General features: G+C 37.9%; 2 protein-coding genes across 5 annotated transcripts in view; both read left to right on the top strand.

The window, feature by feature from the left end:
- The first annotated feature begins 359 nt into the window (after nucleotides 1-359).
- LOC129243883 (ran-binding protein 9) lies at nucleotides 360-10,112 on the top strand. 3 transcript variants are annotated; one of them, XM_054881299.1, is made up of 13 exons: nucleotides 360-570; nucleotides 2,122-3,594; nucleotides 5,240-5,404; nucleotides 5,480-5,670; nucleotides 5,753-5,940; nucleotides 6,012-6,124; nucleotides 6,192-6,343; nucleotides 6,476-6,690; nucleotides 6,749-6,861; nucleotides 7,011-7,073; nucleotides 7,152-7,291; nucleotides 8,791-8,902; nucleotides 9,121-10,112. In XM_054881299.1, the coding sequence occupies exons 2-13, from the start codon at nucleotides 2,157-2,159 to the stop codon at nucleotides 9,255-9,257; spliced, it is 3,027 nt and encodes a 1,008-aa protein (XP_054737274.1). In that variant the 5' UTR covers nucleotides 360-570; nucleotides 2,122-2,156; the 3' UTR covers nucleotides 9,258-10,112. The 3 variants fall into 3 exon arrangements, with proteins under 3 accessions (XP_054737274.1, XP_054737272.1, XP_054737273.1); XM_054881297.1 differs by lacking the exon at nucleotides 360-570 and adding an exon at nucleotides 821-1,226 and having other exon boundaries at nucleotides 5,240-5,410; nucleotides 7,149-7,291; XM_054881298.1 differs by lacking the exon at nucleotides 360-570 and adding an exon at nucleotides 826-1,226 and having other exon boundaries at nucleotides 5,240-5,410.
- Nucleotides 10,113-11,930: 1,818 nt separating this feature from the next.
- LOC129243452 (G protein alpha o subunit) overlaps nucleotides 11,931-20,687 on the top strand; it is a 110,949-nt gene continuing 102,192 nt past the window's right edge. Inside the window, exons 1-2 of one of the 2 annotated variants that reach the window (XM_054880491.1) lie at nucleotides 11,931-12,157; nucleotides 19,026-19,571. In XM_054880491.1, the coding sequence (XP_054736466.1) occupies nucleotides 19,454-19,571 (118 nt within the window). In that variant the 5' untranslated portion in view covers nucleotides 11,931-12,157; nucleotides 19,026-19,453. Of the gene's footprint in view, nucleotides 12,158-18,611; nucleotides 18,630-19,025; nucleotides 19,572-20,687 lie in introns of those variants that run through there. The other variant, XM_054880492.1, reaches the window with a different exon arrangement.

Here is a 20,687-nt window from a genome sequence, read left to right as displayed (position 1 = left end):
GTTGTTGGGTTGTGGGTCATCTATTTGTCATGCATTCCATTCTTCTATTATTTTTCCAATGACAGTTCTTATTTTAAAAATGTTGTTGTTGCTCGAATGAATAGATCTGACAGTTAGAAAATGTCTCAAAATGTAGACTACTCAAAAATTCTACAAATTAACAAAACACCCTTCTAGACAACGTCTGTGTAAAATTCTGCAGACGAAGTCTTTTTTTAAGGTGTCTGGCAACACTAACTAAAACAATATTAAATTACAAAGCAGAAATATCAAAAATGTTCAATCATATTCGCAATCGCATCAAGGTGCACATCTGGCGCCATTCGATAAAAATACAATTTCGATAAACATTGCAAAGGTCACTGGCAACACTGTGCCGTTCTTGTTGCGATAATCGACAGTCGACGTTAAAGTTGTGATTTCTCTGGAAAGGACAAAAATAAAAAATAACTTAAAAATATTATCTAAAAATTCGATTTTGGCTTTTAAAGGACAAGTGAAGGAGTGTCGCCAACGTGTTCCGTGGGGAAGTGAACAAAAAATCAGCTGTGCGTTTAGTGTCGTGCCAAGGTGAATGAAATGATGAAAAATTGCAGAAAAACAAACAGTGACAGCGCAATGCGTGGGACCACAATCGTTTTAATTTTTGCGTAAAATTTATTGAAGAGTGAGGTCACTTTACCACAACGTACATATGTATATTCGGAAATCTTTTCCAGTTGTTTTACAGGAAGGCTCGATGGTCAGCTACCTTGCAGCTCCATTGTTCATCAATTTTACATCGCATTTTTCCCTACGAATTTCACTTGCATGGAAGTGTGTATGTATGTGTTTGGATTGTTTGTTGTTGGTGTTAGGTATAAACCCAACGAATGTGTAGTCAAAGCGTAGAACAGAAGAAAAACACCAGAAGTTGAAGAAGATGAAAGAAGAATTTGACAATGCAGAAGGAAATAACACGAAAGAACGCATAAACATCGAACACAAAGCGAGCAGAAAGCAAAAGAAATAATTCGTGAAAAGAATGAGGAGTTGCGTACTTGTGCGTGTGTTTGATGTGTGATTGGCTTTTTTTCGAGAGGGGAAAAGTAAATCCGTGAAAAGTCGTAAAAAGTGAATAACTCTGAAAATTGATAGAACTAATTTTAAACGAAAAACTTATAACATCTTTATACAAATTGCAGAGTATTTATAACGAATATGCACATAACATAGTTTAAACTAATGTACGTATAGATGATATATTGATTTTGTACATCTCGTTCCTAATCAGTCAATGGCTGGTGATTTACTAAAGAACATGCAGTGCAATGCGTCGCAATAGTTAGTAGGCAGGAAGATTAGCACTATCACCAATATTTTGTGTGCCTGTATGTGTTTGTGAAGTTGTCTTCTTTGTCACCAAAATATAGAATTTTATGCTTAATATTTAATGTTATATTGGATAAACTTTTATTTCGGTTCTACTTATTAATAATTCTATTTATGGCGCTCTATCTATTGTGATATTGACTGAAAATGTATAGAAATAATGTTTTTATAAAGACCGAGCTAAATTATTAGCCGTTTCCATGCCAGGGTCATCTTGCAATTAGGTCAGCGCAGCCTTGGCCTCTTTCATTCTTTGTGTATTCTCTATATGTACACCACTGTGGAGTTGGATTTTCCGGATCCAACCAAAGGTCCAAGATAAATGGCATGCCGAACATGTTACCTTTTCATTAATAAAAATTGTACTCATATTAGGGTGAGAAAATGGGTGGAAAATTTGCATAATAGTGGAGCAGATTTTTATTTTTGTGCATTAATACCTTGCAAGGATGCTAATAAATATAGGGCATCGTTCTTCATAAATAAATGGCAATGCTATTCAATGGTGGCTTCTTTATGAAACCCTTTACAAACTGTAAATCTTTCTTATATTTTATTTATTTAATACTAAGATATATGTATCTATTTTTAAGCACCCATTAGTGCTGATTTTGCGACGATGATGTTGATGATGTAAACCACTAAGCACCTTAACGATGAACCACTGTACCTCCGCAAAATTCTCTACCATAGCACATCCTTCCTACACACTTAAGACAGATATTTAAAAAGTGTGTACCATATTTTCAGTTTTCTGCAATATTTTCAACATTATTGAATAAAAGATGGACACCGATAACGATAATGAGCAACTGAATTCGTCGGCGAGCAGCAGCAGCAACAGCAGTAGCAGCAATTTGCTTGCCAATTTGCCGATGTTGCCAATGCTACAATCGTCAGATAATGATGGCGACGCGGAGCTGGTGCAGCCGGAGCACCAGCTGTCGCAGGAACATCATGAGGATCATATCGGCGCAGTTGGGCTGCCTCAACCACAACAACCGCCATTGCCATCGTTGCAAACGGCATCTCAATTGCCGGATAATTCAGTTTTCGTTTCACCCCTCTTATTCAATAACAATACTACCCCACCTCCCTCATCCTCCTCATCATCGTCGTCGCCAACATCATCGTCACACAATCTCCAACTTTATCATCATCATCAGCAACATGAACAAGAACAACCACACTCTGCCCATACGCTTCATTTTGACCATTCTCCCTCTCCCTCCCTCCAGCAACACGCACTACTACCACCACCGCCATCACCACCACTCGAACAGCAGCAGCAGGAACTACAGGAAGCAATATCACCATCGCATTTTGGTGAAGATCAACAGCAACAACAATCTGTTGAACAACAAGAACTACAACAGCAGTGTCCAACGCACGAATGTGCTTTCAACGACAGTACCACAATTGCCGATACGATTGATGCATCTACATTAGAATCTGTCGCTGGTGAAGTTGTTGAACTTAGCGCTGATATTGCAACAACTAGTCAACATCAAGAACAACAACAGCCAGGTTCACAAAACCAATCACAACAACAGGAAAGTTTGAGCGGTGCTCAACGCTCTACTCTGAGCGTAATAGGTGAAGTTGCAGCTGGAAGCAGCGCATCTAGCGAACGTAACCAAACACCTCCAACATCACTGCCATTGCTGCTGCAAGAGGAGGACGACGAAGACGAGGACGCAGACGACGAATTGAACGTGGGCCTCGAACGAGTTAGGGCACCGAAGCCATCTGCTGCACACTCTTACGCCCCGCACTTTACACACCATCCATTTACGCATCCACTACCACTACACCACCATCATCATTATTACCCTAATTTCGGTGGCTGTAGCAGTAACCCACCATTTGTGTTTGACATACCCGCGCTATCTGGTGGCGGCGGCAGCATCAATTTCGGCAGCTCTCTAAATTCTAGTAACGGCGCAAATACCAACGTACTCTTAACAGCAAATATGCTTGGGACCAGCAGCAACAGCGATAACCCGTCCAGCGGCGGCGCGGCTGTGAAACAGGGCGCCACCACAAGTGGTGGCAGCGGCAGCAGCCATCATCATCATTCGCATCAACAAGTAACAGACCGCCTAAAAATGCTCTATCCAAATGTGAACGAATCTGAAACTCCACTGCCACGCTGTTGGAGTCCACACGAAAAATGCCTATCGATTGGACTTTCGTTGAATAATCTACGTGTACACTACAAAGGTGAGTAAACACTTTACAAATACGATTTATAATGCAACTTTAAAACCCAATATGAAGTTCCTCGAAATAATAAGGTTTGATAGCTGGGGTGATAGCCTTGTCGCCTGGGCACAGTAGGACGCAGTAACTGTCAAAGCGCTACATTCAGTGCTGCGAGCTATATAGTGAGGCATATATGCACCTGGTTTGAGGTGTATAGCAAAACAGAAAATCATTATGTAAAAGCCAAGGCATTTTATTCCATCGAAAACGATAATCTTTCTTGAATTCGGGCTTTAAACATGAATTACCGCCAATGGATTCTTATTTACTATAGTAGATACCCATAGCAGCAACTCATCGATAAATTTAATAAGTTCGACGAAATTCAACCTTATTGCAAATATAAGTCATTGTTGTTATTTTGGTAGCACTTGATCATTTTCCATTCGCCTCATTGTTTGTTTTGTTTTTCCCCTATTTGGTCTTTGTTTTCTCACGCAAACAACGGTACAGCAGTGTTGCCACTGAAAAATTTCCTTACCAAATCCGGCGGCAATCGAAGAATCAACTCAATTAACTTAATTTGTAACAATTCACAGTTGCTACAACTTATCATGAAATATGGCACTACGCCGAAATAACCATATAAATGCCACTTTTCAATGCAAATTGTTAATTGGATTTTTGGTAAACTAATTGCGGCTGCTGTAGTTCTTCATGGAACTCCAGAATATAGAAAATGTTTTTTTAATAGCGGTCGAAATTAATCAGACCACAATTGTCCGGAAACACCCAAGTTTGGTAACGCTGTGGTGTAGTGCAGTGTGCGCTGCCATTTTATGAACTAAAAAAGGAGAACGAGTCAACAAATCAACGAATAAATGGAAAGGAAGCAAACGCGAAGTTTTTCAGCACGACAGAGAACGTTTGATATATATATTTAACCCTTCTCTAAGCACGAAAGCAGATTTCGCTCGTTATCGTTTCGCTCCCTTTTGTCATTGGCCTGGACATTTTTTTTACTTTTATTAAGCACGCATTTCTATTGTTTTCCTTCACCATTCTTCTTTGACATTTATGTTGGTATGTTTGTGTTTATTGTTGTTGATTGCGACTGTCAACTATGTAGTTGATGTAAAGATAATCAGCTGATATGGGGTTAGTACACTGATTGTTGTTATTGTTTGCGTATAGATTGCATTTAAATTAAGTTTGGCGACCTGATTGGAAGGCAAAGCATTCTAGGTGAATTGTATAAAAAAATGGTGCATACATTTTAAAATTTATCTAAAATTAGGGTTGTTGTTTAGTTTAGTCTATGAGTTTGCCAGTAATACGTAGGTTAGGTTAGGTTAAAATGGGCACACTTGGACGAAGAAATTCAATTCATCTTTTGTGATAGCATTTGCCGCACTGAATTAGTTGCCTTGATAGAGTTATCTTATAGGTATCCTAGCAACGTCAACGCTTAGTAGTAGGGCTCCGGAACGGCCCGGATTTACATATAATTATATGCCTGGTCAAGAGCTGTCACTCCAGCAAAAAAAAAAAAAAAATAATAATAATTTCCCTATGATTACTACAATTCCAAGCCTTTTTCACATCTTCCTGTCGTATAATTTTGTTGTTATAATTTTTATTCTATTCGCACTATTTATTTCAGGCGTAGGTAACAAACACAATGACGCCGCCTCTGTGCGCACAGCTCATCCAATTCCAGCCGCCTGTGGTCTTTACTATTTTGAAGTGAAAATTATATCGAAAGGCAAGAACGGTTACATGGGTATCGGTTTGACAGCTCAACAATTTCGCATGAACCGTTTACCAGGTAAAGGCAGCGCGTAAGCTTTATCCTACAAATACAAACAACCGTTTTGTTTTCTTCCGCGTATTTCTCTTTCAGGGTGGGACAAGCAATCATATGGATATCACGGAGACGATGGCAATTCTTTTTCTTCGTCTGGCAATGGTCAGTCGTACGGACCGACCTTCACAACCGGCGACATAATCGGTTGTTGTGTCAACTTTGTGGATAATACATGTTTTTATACAAAAAATGGCATCGACTTGGGTGTCGCATTCAGAGATTTACCTGTAAGATATTAAAAATATGTGGTTATTTGTGTATTACAAGAAAACCAGAAATTATAATCGTTAATTTTCCTATATATGTCAGAGTAAACTTTATCCAACGGTTGGCCTACAGACGCCTGGTGAAGAGGTTGACGCTAACTTTGGACAGGAGCCATTCAAATTCGATCAAATCGAGGACATGATGAAACAAATGCGCGCTGAAACGAGAACCACCATTTATGATTTTCCCATGGCACCTGATCAGGGTGATCCCACGACTCTTCTTCATAAGTGGGCATTAGTTTGAAAAATTGCCTATTATAAATTAAATATATCGAAAATATTTATCTTCTCTTTTAAAGAATGGTGTCATCCTATCTCTTACATAATGGATATAGTCAGACTGCAGAAGCATTCGCCAGAACTACTGGGCAATCGTTGCAAGAAGATATGACATCTATTCGAAATCGTCAGAGTATGTTGTCATTAAAAAACCTTAAGCCACAAACGTTAAAGCCCTTTTTTGTTGCTTCTTCATGTAGAAATATTGAAACTGGTAATGTCTGGCAAAATGGGTCAAGCCATCGAGCACACGATGCGCTCCTATCCGGGACTATTGGAGAGTAACAAAAATCTTTGGTTCATGCTAAAATGTAGACAATTTATAGAAATGGTGAACGGGACCGATATCGAGGTAAAGCGAATAGAACGAAAAAAACAGCAGCACTTAGCTATAAAAAAAATTAAACGATAGTTAAAGTGCATGTAATCATTTAATTTTTTTTGTACCTTTATTTTTTTTTTTTATATTTGTTTGTTGGTTCAGTACTGCCCCACTAATAATAAATTAACAAATTCGATCACAACACAAACGCAGACAACGCCCCCGAATCAAACATCGGTCATACAGTCAACCAAATCGTATCGGAATGGTAAGAGCACAGTAACACATAATAATGCACAGATTATGGGGACAACTACAAATATAGCTGTGATAAACGTCGATAATCATGCGCATCAACAGGATATGAAAAACGCATCGTAAGCAAAGACAATATTTAAATTTTAACTAAATGCGTAATGAATTTTTTCTTCACAGTGCTTCGGATGAGAACTGCTCTGATGATGCGATTTCAATTAGTAATAAGAACAACACCAGCAATATTGATTATCTGAATGATGTTGAAATGGAGACAAATACACATACAAACGGTAAATAAAGGAGGTTTTTAGTTAGCAGGGCGGAGCTTTCATACATTTTTACCTCAAAAAATGTTGAAGTTGAGCTTCTTAAACAGAGCTTTTGTACACCTATAAAAAATATGTATATATTCATATTATATATATATATGTATTTATAGGCAACTCGTGCAAAAACGGCATTTCACATTTAATTACTTCTTTAGACATAGATGAGGAAATGGGTTTGTATTTTTTACACATCGCTATACAAATTTACAAATATTTTGAACAAAATAAAATTTATTCACTTATCTCAGCAGATATCGATGTATCACCCTCCACTCATAAATACAGTCACGGCATAGAAAGAATATTGGAATTCGGCAAAGAGCTTTCACAAATGGGGCAGCAATTGGAAAAGGAAAACAAAATGAACGATGAGGATCGGCAAATGTTGGAAGTGAGTAAACATATGGCACAAGAAAAACCAACTGATTCACGTTCAGATCAAGACTTTACTTAAGCCGTACAAATTTTTATAAAGAAGAAGGTGCGGCAGGAGTTTTTAACAATTTCCAACTTGCACTGTAGGTTCGGTTAGGTAAACCTGGTTTACTTGCAGTCACGCATAGATCAGTTGCGGCCCATAGCGACATCAGATGGAGTTTATTAGTTATGCGTTTTGAAATAGTCCACCTGAATGGTATCTGTTTAAATTGCGAATTCAAGAAGATATTACCAACGCACTGCTGATATGCCTTCCAATCCGTCAAACTGTGATGCCCCCCCAAATAACTTAAGCGTGTTTTGAATACCACAGGCCAAGCTCTACAGTTTCCTTTGAGCCTTGCTCTCGATACCCCTATCATATAAGTCTACGCTGCTACTGGGCCAAGTCCCGTCAGCACGTCTATCATAGTTCTACAATCTTTTCGTGTTAGTGATAGTATAAATCGAGTACAACTGGGAGCGTCTTCTTGAATTCTTGCAAGTCTACAGACTCTCCCATCTGTCCTGAATTTTCTGATCATGTTTTCGTCTAGTTAGCTGTATAATGTTCGTATTGACTTGGGTATTTCGTTAGATAGAGAGACCCTGTTTTTCGCTTGCACTTTATTATACTAAAATTTAATAAGCTGTAAAACTACATACCAACAATTTTTGAAATATGGGCTCATATGGTTTTGGTTGCACAATAAGTTATACTTTTGTGAAAAAAAATATTGAGCGTTAAAAAAAATTTCAAAACTGGTTAAAATATCGTGTCGCGTATTTTGAAGAATCATGGAACAACGCTAACACCGTAAACTTCCACCCAGTGGAGGTACAAATTAGTACAATGAGTTTTTAGGGTCTTTCTGCTTACAACTTTCACTTTCGCTTCGCTTTTAAGGCAAAAATAGGTAAATTATGTAATAATTTTCAATGCTAATTCTATTTATTTAAGCGGCTGCCGTATTTGAATGGGTTGGTGCGTGACTACTATTCGGCAGTCCAACGGTTCGAATATCCGAACATGAAACACCAAATGATAGAAAACGATTTTTCTAACTGCGATCGCCACTCGTCAAGCAATGGCAAGCCCCGGAGTGTATTTCTGCCATGAAAAATCTCCTCCAAAAAAAATCATCTGCCGTTCAGAGGCAGCATAAAAGTAATAGGTATCTACATTTGCGGAAAAACGTCAAGACGCACACCACAAATTGGAGTAGGAGCTCAGCCAAACACCCGAAAAGGGTCAAGAGCCAATTATATGTATATAATTGTATTTAGTGAAACAACAAGCGATCCAAAATCTATATGTGGACGTAGCTTTAATCATGCACACCCTGTGAGCGAGATTATTTTCGAGTTAAATCGATTTTTTCCGAATTTGAGAAAAATTAAACATAATAATTATTTAATAATTTACTCATAAGCTCAAAAATCTTATATTTCTTTTTTGTTTATTTTTTTCAGGATGCATTTAGTTTAATCGCCTATTCAAATCCCTGGTCCAGTCCCTTAGGTTGGCAACTTTGTCCCACGAAACGAGAAATGGTTTGCACAGCACTCAATTCCGCCATTTTAGGTAAGCAGATAATGCAAAATATCTTCTCAATTATGGACTAAAAACAACATTTCAGAAACTAGTAAATTTCAAACTTAAAATTTATTTCGAGCTTTAATTTTAATTCGCAAATTTTCGAGAATTTAATACTGTTTACTAGAAGTCCAAAGATTAGAGAAGGAGGCTTTATTACTTTTATTACTACAATTTTTTGTGTAACCGATTTCATTCTCTTCCAGAATCGATGAACTATGCGCGTCGCCCCCCGCTTGATGTGTGCGTAGCGCACGCTTCCGAATTACTTAAGGTGATGGCTCAGGCATCGCTTGGTGCGTGCGCGTTCGTAAATATCGAAGATGTCTTTCCACAAAATTGACCCACTCTGCGCTTGAAGATGTTCGAAACATCGTAGCTATCGTCAACGTCGCCGTGGTGGTTGCGTTTCAACCCAATCGCTAGCATGTGCTCCGATTGTGCTCTTTATTGCACTCATTTAGATTTTTTCTAATTATCGCATTAAAACAAAAAAAAAAAAAAATTAATCAATTATATCAACTATCTTGTTTCCCTATAAATTCAAACAATCAACGATAATTATTCAATTTTGTTTTCTAACACCAAGCCCACGTATTATGCATGAAATTTACTGTGGCGGAAGTAGTCATATTCGCGAATACCCTAATTTACGAGCCGCTTAAAAATCATATAAACACGTCAAAACGGTTTGTCGGAAAATATTGAAATTTTAGGTGTTACCTTAGTTCTTAGTTCTTTTTTAACTTTCCTACACACACACACACATATTGCCTTCAAATTTTAGCCAAACGTTCTTCTTTTAATACATTTAACAATCACCGATTAAGTAAACACAAAATAATTAAAAATAAATTACTGTGCTTGAATTTGTATACATCCGCACCCTTCGTGAAAAAAACACGTTTACGCGACGAACTATTGTACGACTCACGTCTAACAGATAAGCAAGCGGTAGAAGACATTTAAGCAGATTTTTTCGCTCTATTCAAAACTCTTTAATGTTAGTTATAATTACCGATTAGTGTTATAAGTTAAGCGAATAGCGTTTTTTTGTTTTCGGATATTATGCTTCCAATCCTCAATTGAGCATCTAAAGTTTTATTCTTTAATATTAAATGATTTTCTTCGAAACGGATGCAGAAAGAATTCAACTTATCTCAATATAAATTAATAAATATATATATATACATAAACATCGATTTAGTTTCTTTTTTTTTGTTTGTGTTTTTGCATTATAGAAAAATATGTGGGCGGAATGTGAACTTATGCTCCAGTTCCAAAGCCGAATTGAATTCATTTGGCATTTTAATGAAGCGCTAAAATATTCTACTACAACTTTTTTAAATTTTAAATTAAATTTTCAAAGTATTCACAGAAATTTACCGCAAGACGAAAGGAGGTGCAACGTTTCTTAGGAAGGCACCATCTTGGCGTTGTTGTTGTTGTTGTTGTAGCAGCATAAACATTCCCCATACATATATGGGGAAAGCTGCTGAAGTGACAGTCCTTGGCCGGATATAAATCCGAGTCGTACCGGTAATGTAGAACCGACTGTCGTGGGAGCGACCATCTTGGCGTAATTGTGTTCAGTGTTCAGGCTCTTTCCCAAATTTCGTAATTTATTTAGTTTGACCATCACTGAGTTCATATGAAGTATTTATGCCTCATGAGACCAGAGAGAGGCGTCCTTGTATGGCTAAAATACTTTCTTTCATGACAACTCCATCTCTATGGTGTCGCTGGAAGATGAGTATCCTCCTGGGACGAAAGTATGATGGGAGACGGTGACGAACCTGAAATCGTCTCCATGTTTTTCAGACCCTATAGGGGAAATCACGGTTCAGAGGGTTTTTAAAGTGTTATTTAGCCTCTCCCTCAAATAGTGAAAAATATTTAGCATTTCGCTCAAGAAGTCTGTAAGCGTTTAGAGGATGCATTTACACTCCATATTGCAGGTGAACACAAAATTAGACACGAAGTTTTTAAGCTGTGTTTCGGGATGAGAGTGATATGAAATGATTAATGCTGTAACAACAAAAAACATTCCCTACACTGCTATAGTTACCACAATGCGTTGATCAGCGCCCCAAAATGCAAAAAGCATTTAAGGTACCAATTGGCAGTGTGGCATGGACACACTAACCGCCTTGGTAGGGCTCGAGGCCTACCCATACCTCTGCCGTTCTGAAGGTCCCGGCACCTGGTTACAATGCAACTCTACATCGAGCCAAAAGGCTCTACCCGCGCTTTAGGTCTTAACCACAGCCACCACGAAAACCTCCCCGAAGGTCCGTTCCCAAGAATAGGTCAGAGCGAACTCTGAGGGCTCCTCTTCCCCGTGGTACCGAGTTATGGTCTCCGGTAAGACATCGTGCCCGAAGACACTGCCAGTTGGGCACCCATACTACTCAGGCACTGGTAAACCTAGATTTTAGTCGCCTTTTACGACAGGTATACCTTACCTCGGGCATATTCTAACCCCTGCACCGCTGGGGGGATGCTGGAGTGACAGACCGTAACCGGATATAAGCCCGGGTCTTGCCGGTAACGTAGAACCGGCCGTCGTGGGAACGCGTACAGTCAGTATTTTAGTTCCACCAACTTCTACGTTCCAATCGAACTTATTGACGGTTGTTTAGAACGAAATTATCCTCTAGTGCGTTGTATGCGTTCTAATGCTTTCCCACAAATAGGAAGCCATACAGCTCCGAATGGCAAAGGAGATTTTTACGAAAGTTTTACATATCTGATACTCATGGAAATGTGATTTGCATGCCATTGCGCGTTTTCCACACAGTTTCTATGGAGTGAACACCATTTATGTATTTAGTTAAGTATAAATTAATTTAAACCATGCCATTAAATTTCATAAGCATTTAAACAGATGGCAGCTTCCGGCGCACCCAAGTCTGGCAGCTCCCATCGTTCTGCACACAGCAAAATACATTATCGATTTCGAAGTTTCGAATAAAAAGAGCGACAACTGTCAAGCGCGCAATGTGAGAGAGCGTCAAATTGGAAGATGAAAAAATGAGTGAACAAATGCCATGCCGCGCCGTGTGAGAGAGCACCCAATACAAAGGAGCAGTCGCATTCGCAGCAGCAGAGTTGAAAAAGTTTGCGGGCGGGTTACACAAAAAAGTCGTGAGCTCGAAGAAATTTGTGAATAACTCCAGCAAAGCGAATTGTATTAATTGGAATTTATCAATAAAAATTGGAAAACAGTGCAAGTGCATAGTGGTAATTGAAGAAAACGTTATTAGTACACCGAAAACATATATAAAAGTGCTGGAGAAAAAGTCTACAACACCCATTGATCAGCGAAGCACCAGCCGCAAAATCGTGTACTAACTATACACATGCACACAAACAAATACACACAAGGCGCAACATTCTGGGCGAGGTGGAAACGCCAGATGTGTATTCAGTGAAAATCGCATACGCGTTTTTTCCAAAAGAAGAAAATTCTCATTTAATATTAAACAAATTGTCAAATGTGTGTTAGAAATTAAATCAACTATTTAAAAAAAAAAAAAAACCAAATCGATGCAAAAGTGGTGTCACAAGAAGCAACAACATTTACAATGAGTGGCTTGTGAGGCGGCACCGGGCGCTAATGGCTACTACAATGCCCAGTAGCGGCGTGGTTACAAACGAAAACTGTTCTACTACCTTTGCACAACGGGCGGGGCGGTGGCAAAAAAAAAAAAAAATACACACTTTGAAGTGAAGAATTTGCGAATACTCCGACATATGGATGAATTTGTATACATTTGATACATGCGAAAAAATATACAAAAATTCATATTTAAAATAATTTCTGATTTGTGCTTGCGCTTAAGCGAAGCAAGTGCGTCTGGTTGATTGGGTGGTGTGTGGGTGGCAGCGGGCTCATCGAAGAGAATACATACATACATACATGCTTAAATATGCAGTATAACCCAAGAGATACCATATACAAACGTACGGGTTGCTTTAATATCTGAGCCAAAGTACAAATCTTCTGAAAATACGAAAAAATTTAATAGCTCGTACAAATGTGTCCCTTTTGCTTACATACATACCTACATATAAGATTCACAAAACCAGCGAGGAGATTATGTAGTTGAAACTAGCTATTTTGATGTTAAAATATAATTTTAATAAAAATTATGCTTATAACACAATTAGTTCTACCATAAATTGTTTGGAGAATTCTGAGATGTTGGCAGCTATGCTGTTAGTGGCTTGTTGCTACCGCTTATCAAAGCTTTTTTAACAGAAAATGTCATTCTTCTACCTACAAATTCCATATAATTATATGTACATGTCCCCCTTAGTGCAGAAATCGCACCCAAAATACAGGCTTGTACGTAAAGCACCACAGACGCAACCGGAGTCGAAAACGATGGCTGGTGGCATGTGGTGTGTGAAATATGGATGTTTATCACAGCCCAACGATTGATCTGTGCACTTCCAGATAAGATAAATTCAGGCATGCCTACCTATCCATTCTTTCCTTCTTACTAATTTCGGCATTTTATTATCGACTGAGTGTATCGGCAGTAAGTGCAATGCTTTTATAATGGGCAGCCACATTGCCGAATGAAGTTCAAAGCATGACCATTTATTCACAAAAATATATAAAAAAGTATATAAAGATTTATTTATGTGGGCACATATACATACATATGCAGTATATGTATATGAATATGCAACAAATAGTAACTGGCTTTTGCCTACACTCAGATATATATATAACCCTTCAAGGCGTACAGCAAGAGGAGAGAACGAAAGCCGCCAGCTGCAATAACCTAAACGACCGTAGTGAGCAAAAACAAAAATTTTGATAAGCGCTTCGCCTCCATTCGAATGGAATTCCATGTTGATTCAATAGTAATGCATGGGTATATGTATGCACATATGTAGGCACATATTGTGCGAATATTTGTTTACGGATATGTAGGTATATGAAGATGAATTTTTATATAAAAAACTGAAATTGCGATAACTGCAAAATTTTGCATAAATTACGGTAATATTGCCCATACCATATGTGTGTATGTTTGCGACACCGGAATGGAGCTGAAATAAGCTTAAGTAGAAAAATTAAACGCATGTTCCTATGTATATACAATTGAGATCAAATGTTCTTCATAAATTTCACAATCTTTATTCTTTCTAACCGATTTCGCTGCAATTCGCTCAAGTCACTGACTTTGTTTGCGTTTTTTTATTCTCATAACAGCTGCTACACCTGATTCATTATACAGATCCATAGGTAAGAACACTCTCTGCTGGTCGCCAAAAAATGTCCACAGCTCAGATCACCTGATTTTTTTAAATTTCATAGAAAATTTCGTTTTAAAAAACCTAAAAAGCGTAAAAATTTAGGTTTTCCCTCGTTCAAAAAAAAAAAAAAAAACATTATTACAGCTTAGAATATTTGATTCGAAACTTATGTACTTTTACTAGTCATATGAATTTAATTATTGCCAAATCTTACGCCATGCTTGCTTTGGTGAGGCGTCATAGCGCCGATTTCTCCGACCCTTATACGCTAAAGCTTTTGTGTATGGCGTTTGTGCGTTCCAAACTGGAGTATGCATCCTTCATTTGGTCTCCGTATTATTCGTGCCATGCTGCTAGAATTGAACGAATCCAAAGAGTATTCCCTGTAGTAAATTGTGTGTTGATTTTTTGACCGAATAGTCACGTATATGAAAGGAATGCATTTTACGAAGAAATGCGTAGCGAAACCCTAAACATTTTTCCACTAAATATACGGACTTTTTTGAATTGGACAGATGATATAAGAGCATCGCCAATTTATAAAGTATTTCGATTCAATATACCCGCAAAGCATATTTAAATAAGAGAGTAACATTTAAATTCGATGATAGCAGTATATTAAAAAAAAATGCAACCCTACCTTTTCCAAATTGGATAGGGAAGCATAGCGAATGGGGCTGGCAGTTAACAAGGGAACAAGGGCAAAACGAAGTACCTGCTGTCAAACAGTTGACGCAATTGCGTAACGACACCCACGTCTCTGTTGACAGTTATGATTTCTAGGTTGTTAGAGACTTCGTTTATCTGGGAAGTAGCATAACAACCATAACCAGCAATTGCCAGCTTTGAAATCCCACGGAGAACATCTATTGCCAACAAGTGCTACTTTGGACTAAGTAGGCAATTGAGTAGTCAAATCCTCTCTCGACGAACAAAACTAACACTCTACAAGGTTACAAAACTATCACTCCCGTCCTAACGTATGGCGCAGACGCTTGGACTATGACAATATCCGATGAGGCGTCGCTTGGAGTGTTAAATATTCTGCGGAAGATTTTTGAACCTTTGCACATTGGCGATGTAACAATGACCTGTATGAGCTTTAGGTTGACTCAAATATAGCGCAGCGAATAAAAATCCAGTGGCTTCGTCACGTCGTCCGAATGGGTGCTCTGATAGTAGCAGAGAAAGGCCTCTGCTGCGTTGGAAAGATATACAGAAAGATCAGACGGAGAAGGATTTGGCTTCATTTGGTGTGTCCAACTTACACCGGTTAGTACGAGAAATAAATAACTGGCGCGCTTTGTGAAACTCGGCCAAAATCGCGTAAGCGGTAATCGCGGCAATCAAGAAGAAGAACCCTACCATGCATCCAGAGCAAAGTTTTTGAGTTTTCGTTTAATAATTTATATTGGCCTCTGGTGACGCTCCAGCATTCTTGTCCAGCAGGCTTATATGTGTGCGTGTCGGGTGCTTGACGCTAATATCTAAAATTTTTGATTTTCATCATGCAAAAGCCGACAACAAGTATGTGTGACACGAAGCAAGTACGAGTGTCACCCGACACGCACACATATAAGCCTGCTGGACAAGCACGCTGGAGCGTTACCAGAGGCCATATGGTTTTTAAATTAATTTTCTGCCAGAAATAGTAAGTAATTTGTCGTCATATCATGAACTAAATAAAACTAAGACAGTTCAGGTGTGCGTTCTTCAAAATAGAATATAAAAGTATTACCTTTATATCAGGGCAAAATATGTACTTACATTTTGCTTGAAAAAATTTAAACAGTCTTTCAAAAATTTCACCCATACGGATTTGGTAATTATCCAATCAGTAGGAAGACAATTGGAATGTACAAAGCTCCGTGGATGTCGAGCCTTGCCAATGAAAGTACGGATACGTTTTTTTGCTTACTAAGCATTCAATTTGAATAACAATAGGAAGTCCACAAACTGGTAAAAACTGAAATTCAAAGTTTATCTGTATTAGAGGTAAAATTAGAAAATGGCCGAACATCTATTTTTATGACCGAGAATTCTAATAATTATTCGTCATTTCCACCTCATCGGCGATACCATCTATCGGTATAGAGATACAGATAAAAGCCGGAGAGAATAAAGATTTTCTAGCGTTGCAAAGAAGGAAGAGTGAAGTGATACTTAAATCTAGCTCCGTGAAAGCAGCGGAGTTAGGGAAAGGTGCTGAGATGATTCCATCTCATCCACCATACAGCTGACGCAAAAAGAACTCGAAGTGAAGCCGAGTCTAACAGCTTGCATACCTCGCGAAGAATGGCCTGTAAGGGCACCGCGTCAAGCGTTTCCGGTCCACACATGGCTACAAAGATTTCACGATCTTACAAGTTTGTGTACTTGTTCACCGCTCGCTGAGTTGACACGAAGCCCACTCCTCCTGGAACAGACCGCAGCTAGTCAATGGGATTCCAAAGTGATCAATGAATATCGTCATGATAAAAAAAATACCAGTCTAACGGTTAGACGCGATAGAAGTGAAACCTTCCGTAAAACAAACTGAGAGAGAATGAGACGAAAGCAGCATTAGGAGCGGGATAATTATAGGTCCATTATAATATTGCTATAAAGTTCATATTTTATTTTCTTCATTTTATTATTATTCATCCTCAATGTTTTCAATTTCAACAAATGATACGAGTGGCTTATGATAGCTAAAATATGATACAAATGCTTTGGTTTCGATGTTGTCAACATATCTTTGAAATACCGCGTCAATTGTTGTTTTTGATCGTGTTGTCGATTCAGTGCGATTGTTACACATTTTTAAATTGAATGTTGTATTGAGAAAGTCAATTGAAAGAACCGCTGTGTCCAATGCAAAATTTACGTTAAAATCGCCACTTAAAATCATTGGAACTTTATCGTAATCTTTTCTAAGTATCCGCGATACTTCCGGTGTATACTTTATTAAATTTTCGTGAATGAATTCCGTGATGCTATTTATTGATTTTTTTTCTGTCGATATTCACGACACTTTTCTGCATTATTTTTCGGTAAAATTGCGGTAAATATTAAAAATGAAAATATTTACGAATATAAAAATACACACGCGGTTGCTATTATGAGCGTCCCCAGCAAAACCTGCGTGACCGAAACTCTAACACAATTACACAATTACACATATGCACTCGTATTTGTTTGAAAATCGACTTTTTTTTTTGGTTCTCCGTCACCTTTGGAAAATGTGTAAACAGTAAGCAAACTTTATTCATATATTTTTCCTCATTTTTGCATCAGTAAAATTAAACAAACGCCGTAGCCGAATGGGTTGGTGCGTGACTACTATTCAGAATTCACAGAGAGAACTATTTTTCTAATAGCGCTCACCCCTCAGCAGGCAATGGCAAAACACCGAGTGTATTTCTGCCATGAAAAAAAGCTCCTCATAAACATATCATAAAATAAAATAAAATAACTGTATAAAAAAATTTTTTTTATTGTGATTCGAACCAAGGATTTTGGATCGGAAGCTCACATTGCTAGTCGCTCGGCTAGCGCGCCATGCTGTCGGCGCTGGCCTAAAAGTTATTTAGTTCGTCGCTACGTTTATATCAACATATAATATAACGCTTCGTAGCCAAGAGTGTCGCTTTTTTCGTTTCACTTTTTCTCAAATCACTCCCAACGATTTTAAAGAAGTTTTCACTTCAAAAAATGTTTAGATTAATTTTTATAGCCGTAGCCGAATGGATTGTGCGTGACTACCATTCGGTGTAACTCGCATTCGAAACGCACTCAAGGCGTGAAACAACGAGTTATGGAAAAGGTTTTTTCTAATAGCGGTCGCCCCTCGGCGGCAAAAAAAGCTATTTACTTTGTCTTAAGGAGGCATAGTAAATTCTATGCTGAAAAACGGCCCCACGTTTTTCTCGTTTTTTTTACTATGACACTCTTGCAGCAAATGAAATCAATTCACCGATCTGTGCGGGGATTCTACATATAATCAAATAATGATGTCTAAAACTTTTAATTTTTAAATGAGTATTGAAAAAAAAAATCTTCCTCGAAGTGTGTTTTCTAATTTTCATTGCACATTGCATTGTTTTTATATGCGAATTGTCAATATGTACTCTGTTACTGTTTATGTGCCACTTATTGCTCTCACAACCAATCACAGCTTCAAAAGCACCACAGGTGCATCACATTCGTGCACATATCCATCTGGCTGTTAGGCAATCTGTTTCAGATAATGCAGCTCGCATTGCCACAGCCGCACCCAAAGCCGAGTAGCTGACATTAATTAATCATTCTCGCGTACATTTCCAATACAATTCACGTCAAGCCAGAGCTACTTACGAAAGTGTCGTCACTTTTGAACAGTTCTCGAAGTGATCGCCAGCAGAGGAATGCAAAGTGATTCATGTCAGCTATTCGCCACAAAACCAAAAAACAAAAGCAATCGGTCAGTAAGCCCGTGATGAGATCTCAAAAGGAACGATTTCGCAATTATTCGCGCTGTGAACGCTTTTGTACAATTTGAGAAAAAAAAAACAAAAAAGATTTAACAAAAATCGAAACTACCTAAGTATGGTGAAATGCATAGATGTGCATAAAACGTCAAAAAGAATGGGACTGTGAAATCATTCAATACATAGACAAAAAAAAAACATATTCATTCATATATGCATTTGTATGTGTGTGGGTGGGTGTATGTGACAAGTGGTTCTTTATGGATATCAGCGCCACAAAAACATGAACAGTTATTTTATTATTGTATTATTATTTGTTTCTGCTTTTGTTATTGTTTTAATGTGAACTTTTTTGCATGTAATCATTGTTTACTCATTTTTTCGCTTAGTGATTTAATGAAATGTCCATGAAACGACCCAACGATATTTGAATAATATACACATACATACGTATGTATGCAAGCATATAGAGTAAAGCACAGTAAAATAAGGAAGTAAGAAATAAATAGTGCAGCGAAATTGTGAATATTTAAAACGAAAGTAGAAAATTAAGAAAAAACGCAGATTGAGTAAAAAACTTAATAAGCAGTGAAACGCATAGAAAGCACAACATAAAATAAATAAAAATAAAATAAAACTGCAACAGCAGCATCAGAAAAACTACCAGTAACAACAAAAAACATTGTAACAACTTGTGTTCAACAGCAGGCGCTTCTTGTTAGCAATTGCATTGCAATATATTCGCTTTAATCGAAGAAGCTAAGCACTTTAATTTTTTGTCTCCGCCAAGCACAAAAAAGTCTCCACTTGAAACACCATGGGATGCACCACATCGGCCGAAGAGCGTGCTGCCCTCCAGCGTTCAAAGCAAATCGAAAAGAATCTGAAAGAGGATGGCATTCAGGCGGCGAAAGACATCAAACTTTTGCTACTGGGTAAGTGGAAAATGTAATTTTCGTATTAAGGAGTAAAACATACTAGCATAAAATATTTATTATAGTCACTTAAAAAAAAACAACAAATACAAAAGACAACAAAAATAAATCGCCGCTCTGCAATCAATTTTCAAAAGCACTGTCCAGCAGTTAGTTATCGATTTTCTTTACTGTTTCTACTTTATTTATGACATGCAAATGATGGGCCAACGGCGGTTGGTATTTGTGGCTTTGTGTGTGGCTGTCATTCAATTGGACCGTGGCTCGAAGCCTAAAGTGAACGTAAAATAGCAAGTAATGGGAAAAAATTTGTCTCGGTGGATTTCTGCCATGAAAAAGTTAAAAAAACCTACCTTTTAGAGGCGAAAAATTACTTTTACTCGAAGGTTGCTCGTGCATCTCGTGCTTGTTTTTGTACCCGCGCACCTTTATTTACTTATTCAATCATTCATCAATTAAAGTACAACTCAAAAATATTACTAATACTAAAGCTTAAATATAATAAAGAACAATGGAAAAGTAAATGCTCCAGTAGGAAGTGGTATTTAATATGATTCGTGGCTATGCCCCTTATAAACATTACCGATGAAATTTTTCTTTGCATTTATAATGTTGGCCATGCCTACAAAAGGCATCTACTTTTATATGCATTCACTTTTAAATGGCAAATATGAACGTTCTCAATGCTTTAAGATTAACTCCCTCGGTATCCCAAAAAAATGGTCGCCAAAATCTTGAATGCTAACTTTAATGGCCTGAATCTCTTAGATGGCCTTTCTCACCTTTTAATTCACTATCTCGATTCTTGCTTGAGCTCCGGATAAAGCTGACAAATCTTAGTTTCATCAACGGTCAAAATAAGCTTGCAAATTTTGTTCAAATCACTCTATCACAACCCTTAAAAAAATCTTGACAGCTTTCCAATAATCGCCGCTTGTCGAGCGGTGTAAGCATTCACGCTCTAATTTTATTGATGTGCAAATGTTCATTTCAAGTCTCTCCAATTCGTTCTTTGCGAATTTGATTCTATACTTCTTCTGCTATCTGCCACATTTTACGTCTTCGACCGGCCAGCACTGATTTTTCGACTTTCCGGTGACCGTAAGGTTTCATTTC

Source organism: Anastrepha obliqua, chromosome 4 (genome assembly GCF_027943255.1).
Source record: "Anastrepha obliqua isolate idAnaObli1 chromosome 4, idAnaObli1_1.0, whole genome shotgun sequence".
In the NCBI taxonomy this organism is placed as follows: Eukaryota; Metazoa; Arthropoda; class Insecta; order Diptera; family Tephritidae; genus Anastrepha; species Anastrepha obliqua.
The sequence above is the reverse complement of the archived record's forward strand: the minus strand, read 5'-3'. Positions and strand labels throughout refer to the sequence as shown.

Coding starts and splice junctions, on each gene's coding strand:
- LOC129243883 (XM_054881297.1), top strand. CDS start 2,157: ATGGACACCGATAACGATAATGAGCAACTGAATTCGTCGGCGAGCAGC. Junction 5,411..5,479: donor GAACCGTTTACCAGGTAAAG/GCAGCGCGTAAG, acceptor TTTCTCTTTCAG/GGTGGGACAAGCAATCATAT. Junction 5,671..5,752: donor TCGCATTCAGAGATTTACCT/GTAAGATATTAA, acceptor TATATATGTCAG/AGTAAACTTTATCCAACGGT.